A 19,033-nucleotide genomic window follows, 5' to 3' on the forward strand; every position below is an offset into this window, starting at 1 on the left:
CGTGTTTACCCTTATTTTTGTATATATAGGTAACTTTTTCTTTCCTTAAAATTTTGGGCGGTAGTTTCTTCTAAGAGACCAAATACACCCAAAATCAAGTGGGTGGCTCTGTTCTATTCACCAGTCTAATTTATATGTTTTCTTTAAAAAAAAAAAAAAATTGCGGGGGGGGGGGACTTCTTTTTACCCCTATTTTCTCCCAACAATCTGGGATTTCTTCTGATTTGGTTAACGCACATTTTTCTGGGTTCCTTGCCATCCTTTTAGTATTTTATTCTCTCGTTCATATATTCTTACCTGGATAAAATGACAAGGCAGAAAAACTCACCACAAAAGAAAGAACAAGAGGCAGTAGCAAAGGCTAGGGACCTAATCGATAATATCAGATCTAGAGTTCAGAATGATGATTCTCAAGGTGCTAGCTGGGCTCAAAAAAGGCATGGAAGATATTAGAGAAACCCTATCTGGAGAAATAAAAGCCCTTTCTGGAGAATAAAAGAACTAAAATCTAACAAAGCTGAAATCAAAATTATTAATGAGGTGCAATAAAAAATGGAGGCTCTTACTGCTAGGATAAACGAGACAGAAGAGAGAATTAGTGATACAGAAGACCAAATGACAGAGAATAAAGAAGCTGAGCAAAAGAGAGACAAACAACTACTGGACCACGAGGGGAGAACTCCAGAGATAAGTGACACCATAAAATGAAACAATATTAGAATCAGAAGAAGAGGAGGAATAAGGTATATTGGAGCGAATTACTGTAGAGAATTACCCTAATATGGCAAAGGGAATGAGCATCAAAATCCAGGAGGCACAGAGAATCCCCCTCAAAATCAATAAAAATAGGTCCGCATCCTGTCATCTAATAGTAAAACTCACAAGTCTTAGTGACAAAGAGAAAATCCTGAAAGCAGCCTGGGACAAGAAGTCTATAACATACAATGGTAAAAATATTAAATTGGCAGCAGACATCCACAGAGACCTGGCAGGCCAGAAAGAGCTGGCATGATATATTCAGAGCACTAAATGAAAAAACATGCAGCCAAGAATACTATATCCAGCTCGGCTGTCATTGAAAATAGAAGGAGAGATAAAAAGCTTCCAGGACAAACCAGCCCTACAGGAAATATTGAAAGGGGTCCTCTAGGCAAAGAGAGAGCCTAAAAGTAGTAGACCAGAAAGGAACAGAGACAATGTACAGTAACAGTCACCTTACAGGCAATACAATGGCACTAAATTCATATCTCTCAATAGTTACCCTGAATGTAAATAGGCTAAATGCCCCAATCAAAAGACACAGGGTATCAGAATGGATAAAAAAACAAAACCCATCAATATGCTGCCTACAAGAAACTCATTTTAGACCCAACGACACCTCCAGATATAAAGTGAGGGGGTGGAAAACAATTTACCATGCTAATGGACATCAGAAGAAAGCTGGGGTGGCAATCCTTATATCAGATCAATTAGATTTTAAGCCAAAGACTATAATAAGAGATGAGGAAGGACACTATATCCTACTCAAAGGGTCTGTGCAGCAAGAAGAGCTAACACTTTTAAATATCTATGACCCTAACATGGGCGCAGCCAACTATATAAACCAATTAATAACAAAATCAAAGAAACACATAGACAATAATACAATAATAGTAGGGATTTTAACACCCACCTCACTGAAATGACAGATCATCCAAGCAAAAGATCAACAAGAAAATAAAGGCTTTAAATGACACATTGGACCAGATGGACATCACAGAGATATTCAGAACATTCCATCCCAAAGCAACAATACACATTCTTCTCTAGTGCACATGGAACATTCTCCAGAATAGATCACATCCTGGGTCACAAATCAGGTCTCAACCAGTATCAAAAGATTGGGATCATTCCCTGCATATTTTCAGACCACAATGCTCTGAAGCTAGAACTCAATCACAGGAGGAAATTTGGAAAGAACCCAAATACATAGAGACTAAACAGCATCTTTCTAAAGAATGAATGGGTCAACCAGGAAATTAAAGAAGAATTGAAAAAATTCATGGAAACAAATGATAATGAAAACACAAACTGTTCAAAATCTGTGGGACACAGCAAAGGCGGTCCTGAGAGGAAAGTATATAGCGATACAAGCCTTTCTCAAGAAACAAGAAAGGTCTCAAATACACAGTTTAACCTTATATCTAAAGGAGCTGGAGAAAGAACAAAGAAAGCCTAAACCCAGCAGGAGAAGAGAAATTATAATAAAGATCAGAGCAGAAATCAATGAAATAGAAACAAACAAACAAACAAACAAAAACCAACAGAAGAAATCAACAAAACTAGGAGCTGGTTCTTTGGAAGAATTAATAAGATTGAAAAACCCCTGGCCAGACTTATCAAAAAGAAAAAAGAAAGGACCCAAATAAATAAAATCATGAATGAAAGAGGAGGGATCACAACCAACACCAAAGAAACACAAACAATTATAAGAACATATTATGAGCAACTATATGCCAGTAAATTTGACAATTTGGAAGAAATGGATGCATTCCTAGAGACATATAAACTACCAAAACTGAACCAGGAAGAAACAGAAAACCTGAGCAGACCAATAACCAGTAAGGAGATTAAAGCAGTCATCAAAAATCTCCCAACATGGGGCACCTGGGTGGCTCAGTGGGTTAAAGCCTCTGCCTTCGGCTCAGGTCATGATCTCAGGGTCCTGGGATCGAGCCCCGCATCGGGCTCTCTGCTCGACAAGGAGCCTGCTTCCTCCTCTCTCCCTCTCTGCCTGCCTCTCTGCCTACTTGTGATCTCTGTCTGTCAAATAAATAAATAAAATCTTAAAAAAAAAAAAAAATCTCCCAACAGGGCACCTGGGTGGCTCAGTTGGTTAAGCAACTGCCTTCGGCTCAGGTCATGATCCTGGAGTCCCAGGATCAAGTCCCACATCAGGCCCTCTGCTTATCAGGGAGCCGGCTTCTCCCTCTGCTCCTCATCCCTTTCATGCTCTCTCTCTCTCTCAAATAAATAAAATCTTAAAAAAAAAAATCTCCCAACAAACAAGAGCCCAGGGCCAGATGGCTTCCCAGGGGAATTCTACCAAGCATTTAAAAAAAAAATTTTTTTTTAAGATTTTTTTTTATTTATATAATTGACACAGAGAGAGAGAGAGGTCACAAGTAGCAGAGAGGCAGGCAGAGAGAGAAGGTGGGGAAGCAGGCTCCCTGCTGAGCAGAGAGCCTGAAGCCGGCCTGGATCCCAGGACTCTTGAGATCATGACCCGAGCCGAAAGCAGAGGCTTAACTGACTGAGCCACCCAGGCGCCCTCTACCAAGCATTTAAAGAAGAATTAATTCCTATTCTCCTGAAACTGTTCCAAAAAATAGAAATGGAAGGAAAACTTCCAAACTCATTTTATGAGGCCAGCATTACTTGATCCCAAAACCAGACAACGACCCCATCAAAAACAAGAATTACAGACAAATATCCTTGATAAACACGGATACAAAAATTCTCACCAAAATACTAGCCAATAGGATCCAACAGTACATTAAAAGGATTATTCACCACAACCAAGTGGGATTTACTCCAGGGCTGCAAGGCTGGTTCAACATCTGCAAAAAAAATCAATGTGATATGATACATTAATAAAAGAAAGAACAAGAACCATATGATACTGTCTACAGATGCTGAGAAAGCATTTGACAAAGTACCCCATCCTTTCCTGATCAAAACTCTTGAAAGTGCAGGGATAGAGGGCACATACCTCAGTATCATCAAAGCCATCTATGAAAAACCCACAGCGAATATCAATATCAACGGGGAAAAACTGAGAGCTCTTCCCCTAAGTTCAGGAACACGGAATGGATGTCCACTAACATCACTGCTATTCAACACAGTACTAGAAAAGTCCTAACCTCAACAATCAGACAACAAAACAAAATAAAAGGCATCCGAATCAGTAGAGAAGTCAAACTCTCACTCTTTGCAGATGATATGATACGTTCTGTGGAAAACCCGAAAGACTCCACTTTAAATCTGGTAGAACTCGTATAGGAATTCAGTAAAGTGTCAGGATATAAAATAAATGCACAGAAATCAGTTGCATTTCTATAAACCAACAACAAGAAAGAGAAATTAAGGAGTCGATCCCATTTACAATTGCACTCAAAATCATAAGATACCTAGAAATAAACCTAGCCAAAGAGGCAAAGAATCTGTACTCAGAAAACTATAAAGTACTCATGAAAAAAATTGAGGAAGACACAAAGAAATGGAAAAATGTTCTGTGCTCATGGATTGGAGGAACAAATATTGTGAAAATGTCTATGCTACCTAAAGCAATCTACACATGTAATGCAATCCCTATCAAAATACCATCAATTTTTTTCAAAGAAATGGAACAAATAATCCTAAAATTTATATGGAACCAGAAAAGACCTCGAATAGCCAGAGGAATGTTGAAAAAGAAAGCCAAAGTTGGTGGCATCACAATTCCAGACTTCAACCTCTATTACAAAGCTGTGTCATCATTAAGACAGTATGGTACTGGCACAAAAACAGACACATAGATCAATGGAACAGAAGAGAGAGCCCAGAAATAGACCCTCAACTCTATGGTCAACTAATCTTCGACAAGGCAGGAAAGAATGTTCAATGGAATAAAAACAGCCTCTTCAACAAATGGTGTTGGGAAAATTGGACAGCCACATGCAAAAAATGAAACTGGACCATTTCCTTACATCACACACGAAAATAGACTCAAAATGGATGAAGGACCTCAATGTGAGAAAGGAATCCATCAACATCCTTGAGGAGAACACAGGCAGCAACCTCTTCGACCTCAACCGCAGCAACTTCTTCCTAGGAACATCACCAAAGGGAAGGGAAGCAAGGGCAAAAATGAACTATTGGGACTTCATCAAGATCAAATGCTTTTGCACAGCAAAGGAAACAGTAAACAAAACCAAAAGACAACTGACAGAATGGGAGAAGATATTTGCAAACAAGATATCAGATAAAGGACTAGTATCCAAAATCTATAACGAACTTATCATACTCCACACCCAAAGAACAAATAATCCAATCAAGAAATGGGCAGAAGACATGAACAGACATTTCTGCAAAGAAGACATCCAGATGGTGCGGACAAATGAAAAAGTGTTCCACATCACTCAGCATCAGGCAAATACAAATCAAAACCACAATGAGATACCACCTCACACCAGTCAGAATGGCTAAAATTAACAAGTCAGGAAACGACAGATGCTGGCGACGATGTGGAGAAAGGGGAATCCTCCTACACTGTTGGTGGGAATGCAAGCTGGTGCAGCCACTCTGGAAAACAGTATGGAGGTTCCTCAAAAAGTTGAAGATAGAGCTATCCTACGTACAACCCAGTAATCACACTACTGGGTTATTTACCCTAAAGATACAAATGTAGTGATCCAAAGGGGCACATGCACCCGAATGTTTATAGCAGCGAAGTCTACAATAGCCAAACTATGGGAAGAACCTAGATGACCATCAACAGATGAATGGATAAATAAGATGTGTTGTGTATATATATATAGTGGAATACTATGCAGCTATAAAAAGAAATGAAATTTTGCCATTTGCAGTGACGTGGATAGAACTAGAAGGTATTATGCTGAGCAAAATAAGTCGATCAGAGAGATAATTATCATATTATCTTCCTGATATGAGGAATTTGAGAGGCAAAATGGGGGGTTTGGGCGGTAGGGAAGGAAGAAATGAAACAAGATGAGATCAGGAAGGAGACAAACCATAAGAGACTCTTGATCTCAGGATACAAACTGAAGGTTGCTGGGGGAAGGGGGCTAAGGAAAGGGTGGCTGGGTTACAGACATTGGGGAGGGTATGTGCTATGGTGAGTGCTGTGAAGTATGTAAACCTGGCAATTCAAAGACCTATATCCCTGCGGCTAATAATACATTATATGTTAATTAAAAAATAAATTTTTTTTTAAAAATCAGGCATGATCCAGACCACAGTGCCACTTTCCACCTATCTTTCTAGCAAATGCAATGGGCTCTGCACAGAAAAAGGAAAACTCTCGATTTGCTCAAGCTTTTGAAGTGGCTAAAGGGAGAGAGGAACAGACATTTATGAATAAAGTCGATGATTAAACTCCCTATCTTTTACATTTTAGGAAAGAAAAAAACAAAACAAAACAAAACAAAAAGAAGGAATCTTAGAATTTTTTTCTTCTGCAATCCACAGGGGCACTTAAGCATGAACACAGTTAGTTAAAAATGCCCAGCAGAGGAATACAGCAGGAACGGAATGGACACATAAAGAGAACTCCAGGCTGGACCATCCCCCGGTCACAGCAAAGGCTGATTCAGAAGCAGAACTTCAAAGAACCAACCAGAACTAGTTCCAGAATCCTGGCAACAGTGAAGACACAGCTCTATCACGTGGTATGAAAAAGATTTCAAATTCACTTAATAATATAGTAAGACTGATGTCCCCAAACTTCATTAAGACAAGAGGTGTGGATTCCTTACCCCTTCACTTCCTACACATCCTCTTGGACTCTTCCTCCTCAAGACCACTCTTGGGGATACAGAAGGTCAGATTATCTAAGCACCAGGGGAAAACATCCAAAACCAGGCACAATTTTACTGCACTGTTGAGGAATACATAATTGGGTCATAAAGCTATAAAGACAATCAACACAAATACTGTACTGGTCAGGAAAGTGGCTACCAGCAGTGGCAGAGGAGGGAGTCGTAGCCAGAGGAGGCCCTGTAGGTACAAGAGTGTTCTATCTACTTCCTGTCTCGGATGGGGTCACGTAGGTGTTCATTTTATAATCTTTTAAGCACTACTTTTATGTTTCATGCATTTTTTATGTTACTGTATTTATCATGTTTTAGCAGTTTATACTATTAGGCCCTTCAATCTGAGAATCCCTTAAAGACTGCATCCTTAAATGTCTAATGCACTTTCCTCCACAGCCCCCCAAGAAGTGAGCTCATCCCTTCTGTAACTCTGTAACACAACACCTGACCCATTCCTCACTAAGAAATGCAAACTATGTCTCAAACAAGGGCAGTGAAGGAAAGAATTCGAGCTAAAGACCTACACTTTTTTTTTTATTTTTAAAGATTTTATTTATTTATTTATTTGACAGAGACACAGCAGGAGAAGGAAACACAAGCAGGGGGAGTGGGAGAGGGAGAAGCAGGCTTCCTGCTGGGCAGGGAGCCCGATGTGGGGCTCCATCTCAGGACCCTGGGATCATGACCTGAGCCGAAGGCAGACACTTAATGAATGAGCCACCCAGGCGCCCCAAGACCTATACTTTTAATCAAGGAACAAATCTCAATCAATACATTTTTAGCTTCAAAGTATCCTAACAAATTCAGTATCTAGAAACAATAAGTGTGCTAAAATAAATTTCTAATATTATATACATGTCACATATAAATATTAGATGTACAGATATTGGATATACATCAGAACAATTTGTAGCCTTAAAATTAATGAGGAGAATTCTTATGTACTGATACAAGTCACCTCCATGATATGTTGAGTGAAATTAAAAAGAAAAATGTGCATATGTATTTTATTTTTTTTTAAGGATTTTATTTATTTGAGAGTAAGAGAGCAAGCAAAAGCAGCGGGAGGGGCAGAGGGAGAAGCAGACTCGCTGGTGAGTGGGGTGCACGATGTGGGGCTTGATCCTGGGACTCTGGGATCATGACCTGAGCCAAAGGCAGACGCTTAACCAGCTAACCAACTTAGCCACCCAGGCACCCCTATATTTGCTTGTGGAAAAAAGAGCCCTGAGAAGAAACTCAACAAACTATTAACACTGACTGCTTCATGGGAAAGGGAGGATGGAAAAGAGAAAGAGACACAATTCGTAAACCCTTTTTGTTCCCTCTGATTTTCACACCATGTGTGTTTTTTTAAAATACATGAAATTTATATTAGAAAAAATACAAATAAAGGCACTGTAACACAATTTAAATAGCAAAAAAAACCTGCTCTCATTAAATAGCCTGTGAAAGATCCTTATGATACCATAAAGACATTAAAAATATTTTAAAATAGGGGCACCTGGGTGTTAAGCGTCTGCCTTTGGCTCAGTCATGATCCCAGGGTTCCGGGATGGAGCCCTGCATAGGGCTCCCTGCTCCTCCCTCTCCCTCTCCCACTGCTTGTGTTCCCTCTCTCGCTGTGTCTCTCTCTGTCAAATAAAAAAAATATTTTTTAAAAATTTAAATAATTATTTAAGTACATGAGGAAACGCTCATATTAAGGACAAAATTTAAAATATACACAATGCGATTTTAATTTCTTTCGAGAAGTACCTAAGAAATAAGACAAATAGGAATAGAAGGGAACTTTCTCATTGACGAAAGCATCTGGAAAAAAACAAAATCAAAAACAACATACAGCTAACATTACACTTAGCACCAAAACACTGGACACTTTCTCCCTAAAAGAAGGAACAAGGCCAGGCAGTTTGCTCTCATTGCATACTTAGCATGGTGCTAGAAGCTCTAGCCAATGTGTCAAGGAGAAGGGAATACAAGATATAAAGTTTGGAAAGAAGAAATAATACTATTCCTTTTTACAGATGATGTGATTGATTATCTACATAGAGAATCCCAAAGAATGTACAAAAAGACACCTAGAGCTAATAAGTATATTCAGCATAGGTAGAGGATAAACATGTTAAAAATGAACCGTACTTCTATATACTAGCATTGGAGACTGACATTAAAAATACTATACCACTGGGGAGCCTGGGTGGCTCAGTGGGTTAAGCCTCTGCCTTTGGCTCAAGTCATGATCTCAGGGTCCTGGGATCGAGCCCCACATCAGGCTCTCTGCTCAGCGAGGAGCCTGCTTCCTCCTCTCTCTGTCTCTGCCTGTCTCTCTGCCTACTTGTGATCTCTGTCAAATAAATAAAATCTTAAAAAAAAAGAAATACTATACCACTGACAATTGCTAGAAAAAGTAAAATATTTACGTGTAAATCTAACAAAGTGTTTATGGGACTTGTATGCTGGAAACTACACAGATCTGGTGAAAGAAAGTAAAGAAGATCCAAATAAATGGAGATATATACTATGTTTATGGCTTAGAGGACTCAGTAAAGATGACAATTCTCCCCAAATTGACATACAGGTTTAACACAGTTCCTGTCAAAATCTTAGGAATTTTTGTGTTGATAAAGACAAGATTATTCTAAACTTTATACAGAAAGGCAAAGTAATCAGAACAGCTAAAACAATCACGAAAAGTAAGAATAAAGCTGAAGGTATCAGTCTACACAATTATAGGTACAATAATCCAGTCTGTGGTATGGTAAGGGGACAAACATATGGATCAGGGGAACCAAAGAAAGGTCCCAGAAAGAGACCCACACAAATGCGCCCACCTGATTTTTTACAAAGGTACAAAAGCAATTTGATGGAAGAAATGGCCTTTCAAGAAATGGTGCTAGAGCAGTCATACAAAGTCAAATGTGAAACTATAACACCTTCAGAAAACAACACTGAAAATCTTCAAAATCTAAAACTAGGCAAAGAGATCTTAGACTCAACACCAAAATCACAAGCCATAAGAGACAAACTTGATAAATTATATTTCATTAAAAGTATAATCTTTTGCTCTGCAAAAGACCATGTTAAGGGAACGACAAGACTGGGGGCGCCTGGCTGGCTCAGCTGGTAGAGCAGGTGACTCTTGATTTCAGAGTCATGAGTTCAAGCCCCATGTTGGGCATGGAGCTTACTTAAAAAAGAGAGAGAGAGAGAGAACACAAAAAGACAAGCTTTAGTGTGGGATACAATATCAGCCATCCGCATATCTGACACGTAAGGACCGGAACACATAAAGAATTCTCAAAACTTAAGCTTAAAAACAATCCTAGTAGGCAATGATCAAAAGATGTCAGAGGAAGTGGTGCTGATGGCAAACAGGCAGAGGGAAGGATGTTGGCCTTCATTAGCCATTAGGAATATGCAAATCAAACAAGACAGTACAATCAGGACAGCTAAAACTAGAAACCCTGAGCACGGCGGTTGGAGGGCACGAGGAGCAGCCCAGGCGTAGCACAAAGCACAGAGGCTGCAAGCCCCAAGGAGGCACCCCCCAGCCTGGGACGGGTCCTCCGTGGAGTTCTTCCTCCTGCCTCTCAACATGAACATCCTACTCGGACTCCTCGGGCTCCTGCAGTGACTCCTCCGGTGACAGCCACCTGCTGCAGCCTAAGGCCTGCATCCCCCAGTTGTGGCTTGTTTACACTTCCTGCGCCCCCCGCCACCCTGCATGGAGGCCTGGGTCAGGCCCAGGCTGCCGTGGGCACCATCCCGGCATGGTCCCCGCCCCCAGTGGTGGAGGTGCCCAGGCGGCAGCTGCCTTGTCTGGCCTGCAGCTCCTTGCGGCATCCCAGGTGTGTGAGGAATGCCACTCAGAGCACAGTGCGCCGTGGACTCTGTCCTCTCCTGGGGGGACAGGAGGGCACTCCTGAGTTTCCTGTTCCTCCTCTGAACCCAGGCCATACTCAACCAGTGTTCTGCTGGTAGTTCACCGCCTCCTCCCTCTTCTTTCTGAAGGCCATCAGTGGCCTTCACATTGTTAGCATCACCCAACCCCTGGCAACAACCAAGGAAATTTTAGCCCGTCCCCCCAAATCGGAGAACATCACGTTCTACAAGAAAGTGTTATCAAGATGGGGCTTTTTCAAAATGTGACATCTGGGGGGACAGGGGTGGGGCAGTAACCTTGAGCTGCTGCCTGTTAGCCAATACCCTTGGGACTCATCCAGAAACAGCCCAGCAGACTCTGCAGCTGGTTGGCAGGGCCAGAGGCCGGGAGGATGCCTCAGTGCCACCAGCTGCACAGGCTTAGCCAAGTTATTAAAATGTTGATTTTAGAAAAAGTAACACATTTTAAAGCCCGTAGGGAAAAAAAAAAGTGACACCACCAAATGTTGGCAAGGGTGTAGAGAACCTGAATCACTTACACATTGCTGGTGGGAATATAAAATGGTAAGGCCACACTGGAAAACACTTCGGCAGTTTCCTCAGTATTCAAACTCCATATAGCCCAGCGCCTATACTCCTGGGCATTTATCCCAAGGAAAGACTTGTGTTCACATAAAAACCTGTACACAAATGTTTACAGCAGCTTTATTTATAATGGCAAAAAAAAAAAAAAAAAAAAAAGGAAACAATCCAGATGTCTTTCAACAGGTGAATGGTTAAAAAAAACTGTAATACTTTCATACCATAGGATACTATTCAGCAATAAAAAGGAAAAAACCTGAGAAAAACTGAGATCTTCAGAAGATCATGCTGAATGAAAAATGTCCACTGCAAAAAGTTACTTACTATATTCCACTTACATTCTTCAAGTGACAAAATTATAGGAATGGAGAACAGATTAGTGATTGCCAAGGGTTAAGGAGCTGATGGTGTGGCTGAGAAAGGGCAAACTGAGGAAGACTCGTGGTAACGGAGGCTCATACCTTCATTCTCATCCGTGTCCATTTCCTGGCTATGACATTCTACTACAGTTTTTCCAGATGTTCCATAGGGAGGAGGGGATTGTGTGAAGTGTGTAGACAGGCTTTCTCAGTATTATTTATTACAATTTCATGTGAATCCACAACTATCTCAAAATTAAAAGCTTACTTAAAAAAAAAAAAAAAGACGGTGCACGGTTCCATCTGGAATAGTATTTTATAGTTTCCAAGCAACAGCAGATCTGAAGGCAGAAAATTAGGATTCCTGGAATCTCTCTTTCAAAAAGGAGTATCTCATTTTGGGTACCCAATAATCAACATATGATAGCAAACTAACAGTCAACAGAGGCACAAGAGGGCTGGTTCCCAATCCACGAGACAATATTCAATCAACTATCCTTGATAGAGTCATCAGGCTTCCCCAAATCTAGTTACTAATCAGTAACTGAGTCTCAGGCCAGATTACAGGTGCATCCATGCAGTATAGTAAGAAATGCATTTGGCCCTTGTCCCCGATTTCTGGCACAGAGCTCCTAAAATCCTTGGAAGTTCCAAAATAATAGGAGGGTTCTCCTAAAATTTATTCCTAAGAAGCCCCTTTCAATTACACTGGAATTTATGCTGATGAGGTGACGTCAGATGGGGTCCCTACACAACGTCAGGATGGGGCTAGTCACGAGAAACACCGAGTCATTAGTGGGCTGCTGACCCGGGAAGGGAAGGAGACTGCCTGGAGATTAAACCCTATTAAAACTCTTGCACAAGGAGAGAACTTCCAGGCCGGTGAATGAACACACGTGCGGGAAGGGTGGTGCACACCCTGGTTCCAGAGGGCAGAAACTTCTGCTTCAGGACCCTGCAGGACCTGGCCCTATATACCTCTGAGTGTGTTCAACTGTACCCTCTGTAATATCCTTTACAATAAACTGGTGAATACAGGGTTTCCCTGAGCTTTGTGAGTCATTCTAGCAAATTAGCAGACCCGAGGAGGAGATGGTGGGAACCCCCGATTTATATAACCAGTGGGTCAGAAGTACAAGAGGCCTGAACTTGCAACTGGGATTTGTCCGAAACGGGCAGCAGTCTTGTGGGACTGAGCCCTTACCCAGTGGGATCTGCAGTCTCTCCATGTAGACAGCGTCAGAATGGAGTTCAGTCTGTAGTACACCCAGCCAGATCTCGCTGAGAAATGGAGAACTGCTCTGTAGGGGGAAGAAATCCCACACCCTGGGTCACAGGTATTGAGAGTAGAGGAGAAAGTTTTCCCTTACAATTCTCCCTCTAGAAGATGCAATTTATGAACAGCTAGATTTAGCCCCAAAACACCACATCAGTTCACCAAAAGATATTTTCCTTTCAAAGGACTTCTACATAGCATTTCTGCCACACATTTTAAGGAATTCTTTCGATTAAAACTCCATTTACCCCACCCTTTTCAGAATCTCATCCGCTAAAGCCATGTGCGGCACTCCCGTGGGCCCACATAACCCCTCTCTCCAATTTCACAGGGAAAGACAGTGAGGCTTGGTCACCAGTTTGGCTCAGGGATGGGCAAGAGCATTCCAACCGCTGAACCAGTGCTCCTGCCCAAGTCCATCTTTCCCTAGTCCCGCTTTAAACAATTACCCTCATGGAATTCTTTCCATGTGGACCTCACCTTACTCATAAACTGTGAACTCAAACTAACCCTGCAAGACACCGTCCTCAGGAAATCCAGAGACAGGGGCACTGCAGACAGCTGCTTTCCGGTATGACGAGGAACAGCCAAGTCTATTGCGCAGTTAAATGGGAGAACAAGCCCTCCGAGCGGGAGCTGGCTGCAGCCTCCTTCCAGCTCCCCCAGCTACCTCACCTAACTATGCCTTGGCTTTCTACCTGCAGGAACGCAGAAGCAAAACAAAATATTTACTTCCTCCTCACAAACAACAAGAGTAGAATGAAACATAATTGTTTGTGTTTCTCAGAATGAAGCAGAAACCACACATGTGGTTGTGTAATTAGTAAAAACCATTCTAGGATCATCTTTCTTACGGGTTCAAAATCTTCTCATTGCATTACAATTGCTCTGCACTGGAAGGAGGCAGTTTTACTTAAGAGACCGGCTTGTTTGCCTGAAGTCACAGAGTGTGACTTGTGTCTCATCCCCTTCTGAACCCCTGTGCAGCTTTCTTGGTCCATACACTATTCCCAACCACTACAAATAGGGGGAAAGAAAAGAAAACGCGTAATAATTAAGTCTCATATGCCGGGGGTTTCAACATCCATGCTGTTGACGTTCTGGGCAGTAGTCTTTGTGCAAGGGAGTTGTCTGGTGCACTACAGGTTTAATGGTAACCCTGGGCTCTACCCACAAGATGCCAGGAGCAGCCTTCCAGTTGTAACAACCAAAAATATCTCCAAAAACTGCCAAATGTCCCTGTGGGGAGCAGAACTGCCCTGGTTGAAAACCACTACATTATACATAATACACACAAATATTTGGAAGACATCACCCAAAAGGAAAACTTTAGACTGAAAAGAGAAGACAAAAAGAAAGCATAATTCTCTTTAAATATGTGAGGTTTCCATATAAAAGCAGGAACCGGGGCGCCTGTGTGGCTCAATCAGTTAAGCATCTGCCTTCAGCTCAGGTCATGATTCCAGAGTCCTAGGATCGAGTCCTGCATCAGGCTCCTTGTTCAGTGGGGAGCCTGCTTCTCTCTCTGCCTGCTCTGCCTGGGGCTTCCCCTGCTTGTGCTCTCTCTCTCTGAGAAATAAATAAAATCTAAAAAAAAAAAAAAAGTTAAAATAAGAAACCAGTTAATAACATTATTTTTAAAAGATTTATTTATTTTTTATATGAGAGAGAGAGTGCACAAGGAGGGCAGTGGAGGGAGAAAACTCCCTGCTGAGCGCAGAGCCTGCTGAGGACTCAATCTTAGAACCCTGAGATCATGACCTGAGCCGAAAGCAAGAGTTGAACATTTAACCAAATAGTTCACCCAGGCACTCCAAAATCAGCTAACATTTGTATTTCCCGCAAGCCCGCCACTGTTCTCTGTATTTTAAGTATTATTTCATTCAATCTTTACAATAACCCAGTTAAGTTGGTAATGTTGTCCTCACTTTATAGACCAAAAAAAAAAAAAAAAAACCAAAAACAAAAAACAAACCAAAAAAAAAAAAAACAAAAAACAAAAAACTGAGGCTCAGAAATGTTAAAGAATAATGGCCAAGGTCCAAGAGCTAATAGCAAAAGCAGAACCAAGACTCAAACCAAGGTCTAACTCTGAGACCAAGCTCGGAACCACCAAGCTACTACAACCACAACAAATTAAGGATTTTACCTCAACGTAATAAATAAAGAACTCTTTGACTCACAAGCTGTTCCCTTCAGCAACAGTCCACCATGGTATCTGTCCAGACCACAAGAAGACCCAGAAAGTCTTCCTTCCTAATCCCCGGGAAGCCTCTGCCCTAAGTCCCTGGAGTCCCTCTGCAACACTCAGCTCTTCCTACTTGACGTTACTCAAGCTACTCTCAAGCACTTCCTACTCAGCTCCTCCAGAAGTGGGGCAACCCGCTTCTCATGCTTACAGTCCCACAAAGGCTTGCACAAACTGGGGCTCAGTAACCTTTTCTGAACCACTGCCCCTGAGGCAAAAGGCCTCCACACCCCCCACCCTCCAGATCCCACACCAGGAGGAATGATTAAGCAAGCACCTTGGAGAGATGCAATTTTTATACTTAAGCTGAAGATTCTATTGGACATGCTCCGAGTTTTTTCCAATTCTCAGAATCTGAGTCAGAAAGGGAGAGATGACTGGCAGCACACCCCCCTGGCTACATCTTCAAACAAACTACCAAGGACTCGCTTGACTATGACCATATACCATGTAGCAGGGGCCACATGGATTTATACACATAAACATGTATGTGTGTTTATGTATATGTGTACATACACATACATGTATGTATAACTATGAATGCATATATATGCATACAAATATCTGTTTGCTCTTGAAGAAATTTTTTTTTTTAAGATTTCATTTGTCAGAGAGAGAGAGAGAACACACAAGCAGGGGGAGGAGTGGCAGGCAGAGGGAGAAGCAGGTTCCCTGCTGAGCAGGGAGCCTACTGCAGGACTCCATCCCAGGACCCTGGGATCATGACCCAAGCCAAAGGGAGACACTTAACCATCTGAGCCACCCAGGCCGCCCTCTTGAAGAAATTAAGTGAACACCTACAAGATTTCTAAGGACTTGAAACCAGCACAAGAAGATCTAAATCAGGAGCCTCTGTTTTTCCCCCTTGATATATTAATTTTTTTCCCCTTGATGTAATGCTTCACCTAGTGCTCCCCATAAAATACCAACACAATCTGCCAACGAGCACGACGTCCCCCAAGCAGTGGAGCCTGGCATCCTTTCAGGAAGTGCCAAGCGGCCAAGCCCTCTTGGAAGAAATGAGAGTTTGCGTGTCTGGCAGTGAAGAGATGTTCACCAACAGTGGACGGCGGGGGCGGCGGGGGTGGTGGTGGTGGTGGTAAAGCATCCTTCAGAACACTAAATATTAGTCTGCAGACCACCTTCAAAAGACAAACGCTAAATTGTATCTTACAAGCACTAAATTTCCCACAGAAATCCCAGGTTTCCGGGCCAAAGTACTTATATTGCTTTTAAAAAAAACAGACAACCAAAAAAACCTATGCCCAGGGGCACCTGGGTGGCTCAGCGGGTTAAAGCCTCCAGCTTCTGCTCAGGTCATGATCCCAGGGTCCTGGGATCGAGCCCCGAGTCGGGCTCTCTGCTCAGCAGGGAGCCTGCTTCCCCCTCTCTCTCCGCCTGCCTCTCTGCCTGCTTGTGATCTCTGTCACATAAAAAATAAATAAATAAATCTTTAAAAAAACAAAACCAAAAACCAAAAACCTATGCCCACCGTTCACAGAGGTAGAAGCCTGTCTTAACCATATCTAGCTAATGGCAAATTCTCTACAGTAAACTGGAGGTGAAGGCGCCAGCTGGATGAGAATGCCACAGAGCAGAGCAATCAAGCAACTGCTTTGCCCAAGCCAGTTCAGAATAAGGGCTATGTGGAGGGCACCCCGCAGACACCGCGTCGGGTGTCCCTCCTTACCTTCCTCAGTGTTTCTGAGAGGTAGGGAGAAGAATCCTGCACCAACACCAGCCCTCCCCACAGTCACCAGGTATGGAGGGTCTTTCTTTCCTAACGGGCTATCTCCATCAATGACATAGCATTTTCCCTTCATGGGCAACCAATCACCATTCAAGAGAGGCCGAGATGTAACCCTCCAGAACATGCATTCAGATGACCAAATGGGCCGGCCACCTAGCACAGAACTCGGGCCAAAGTAAACACTTCAACAGGACCGACAAAGCTTCCAAGACCAACCACAAACCCTCTCCTTCCATTTGCAGGTAGGTTTTTCCTTATTTGCTTCAAGCGAATCTCCCAATTTGGGATAACCAGACAGAAGCTTTCGAATGCGTGCGTCTTATTTCAGGGGGCCAGTTGAAAACCGGCACCACTTCACTCCATGTGAGTTTAAACAGGGCCTATTTTCCCATTGATCCGCCTTTGTCGGGGAAAGCTTGAAAAGCTGTAGTTTAACGCTTGTCACCAAATGTGACTAAAGTCCAGGCAATTAGACCTATGATTTAAAGGAAAAAAAAAAAAAAAAAAAAAAAAAACCCCATCACAAAGCTTCTGTCCTGCGCACATCCCAATTACGGCTAAAAACAAAGAATTTTATTTTTTTTTTTTTCCTTTAAAAAAAAGGTGTGCCTGCAGCTGAGAAATCACGGGGACAGAGACAGCCAATGTCCGAGGGGGCAACGGCTTCTGAGATGTGTTTTGGGACAGGGCACGAAACCAACCAGTGGTACTTTTCTCTCCAATTCTCTCTCCATCTTCTATCTGCCCAATCGCCACATTCCGGTCCAGCAAAGTGCCTTTATCCTTTGAGAGGCTCGCGGCGTGAGCAAGAGGGACTGAAGGCAGGCGAGGGGGAGATGCCCGGGATTTGTTGCAACACGTAGCGCTGGAAAACGTGTAGCTGTTTACTAGCGGCGTCCGGGCGACGCCAGCGCAGCGCGCAGCAGAGCACACCCCTCGGGCCCGACCCCGCCTCCCCCCTCAGCCCCGGGCGCGCTCGGGCGTGGGGGCGACGCAGCGCTCGGCCTCCCCGACGCGCCCGCGGGACGCGCAGGCTCCCCGCACACCGCCCCCAGGGCATCGGCGCCGCACTCCCGCGGCCCCCGCGCCCACCCCGCGCACTGCCCTCCCCGAGTTACCTCGGAGGCCTGGGTTGTCGTCTCTGGCCCGAATCTTTCGGATTTTGACGGGGCGCCCACTCAGGGTGGACAGGACCAGTCGCTGGCGCAAGAAGTTGCAGCCCGCGTAGCTGAGGCAGTGCGCCTGGGTCGCCATGTGCGCGCCCTCCGCAAAGACGCGGGCGGCCGGGGCGCGGCGACTTCGGACGGGCGCGGGGGTCGCGACCCCAGCGGCGGCGGCGACAGCGGCGGTGGTGACCCGGGATCTCTACCTTAGCCCCGCAGCCCCCGGCGCGTCCACGTGGTTTGGAACAGGAAGACGGAGAGACGAGACACCGGGTCAGAGGGGAGAGGGGCGGAGTCGGTAGCGGTCTCCGCGCCTCCCCACCCGACCGGGGACGGCTCCCGCGCCAGGTCTCGCCGCTATTGGTCCGCGCAGGATCAGGGCGGTGCCCGTGAGATGTAGTCATTGGCTCGCGCTGGAGCTGGGCGGTGCCCGGGCCGCGCTGCCATTGGCTCGCGCTGGAGTGGGGCGGTGCTTGGGCCCCGGCAACAGCGCGCGGCTGGAAGGAGCGTGTGCGGGGGCAGCTCGTTAGCCAAGCGCGGGAGCTCCCCTTCCCGGATAGTCTCTGTGCGTTCTCTCCACGCGTGGGGCCCAGGGGGGCGACGGGCTGGGGTTGGTGCCCACTACAGGCGCGGTACTTAGCCTCAGTACTTACGGCAAACCCTGGATGTACCTAGTATTATCTCCCCCGCCTTTTTCCTGCTGGAGAAGATGGGATTAGCGCGTAATCCTGTTGCGGACTCTGTGCTGAGCGCGCAGCTGGCGCGGCCCCCTCGCTCCCAGCTGCAACCCCGTGAGGTGCACCCATTCCCGCCTTACACGGGAGGAAAGACGCGAGGAACATTGCACAGGTGGCGTGGCCCTATGCATGGGGACCAGAGTCTTGTGATACCAGGCCATTGCTTACTTTATTATGAGACACCAAGATGTGCCCCTTTCACATCGGTCTCTTTATGTGCACAGCGCTTCCGCCAAATCAGTTTCTCCCATCCCGCATGCCTCAAAACGGATAGTTAATAACAAAACAAACAAACACACACACACACACACACACACACACACACACACAGATTCTGCTTTTACCTCTTTGCTGTCTTTTAATCCTGCATACCAGAATCTTACCAAAGATTGGACTATATCACTCCTCTGCTCAAAACCTTCAGAGAGGGGCGCCTGGGTGGCTCAGGCAATAAGCATCTG

At 44.1% G+C, this 19,033-nt stretch overlaps 1 protein-coding gene across 1 annotated transcript in view; it reads right to left on the reverse strand.

Annotated features, from left to right (window-relative positions):
- Positions 1–18,071, reverse strand: part of RCL1 (RNA terminal phosphate cyclase like 1) — a 64,074-nt gene extending 46,003 nt beyond the window's left edge. The window contains exon 1 of the mRNA XM_032866512.1: positions 17,791–18,071. Coding sequence (XP_032722403.1) covers positions 17,791–17,926 — 136 coding nt within the window. The 5' untranslated portion in view covers positions 17,927–18,071. The remainder of the gene's footprint in view (positions 1–17,790) is intronic.
- Between the last annotated feature and the right edge of the window lie 962 nt (positions 18,072–19,033).

This window comes from Lontra canadensis, unplaced genomic scaffold, assembly GCF_010015895.1.
Source record: "Lontra canadensis isolate GAN:19392208 unplaced genomic scaffold, GSC_riverotter_1.0 scaffold31, whole genome shotgun sequence".
NCBI classification, from domain to species: domain Eukaryota; kingdom Metazoa; phylum Chordata; class Mammalia; order Carnivora; family Mustelidae; genus Lontra; species Lontra canadensis.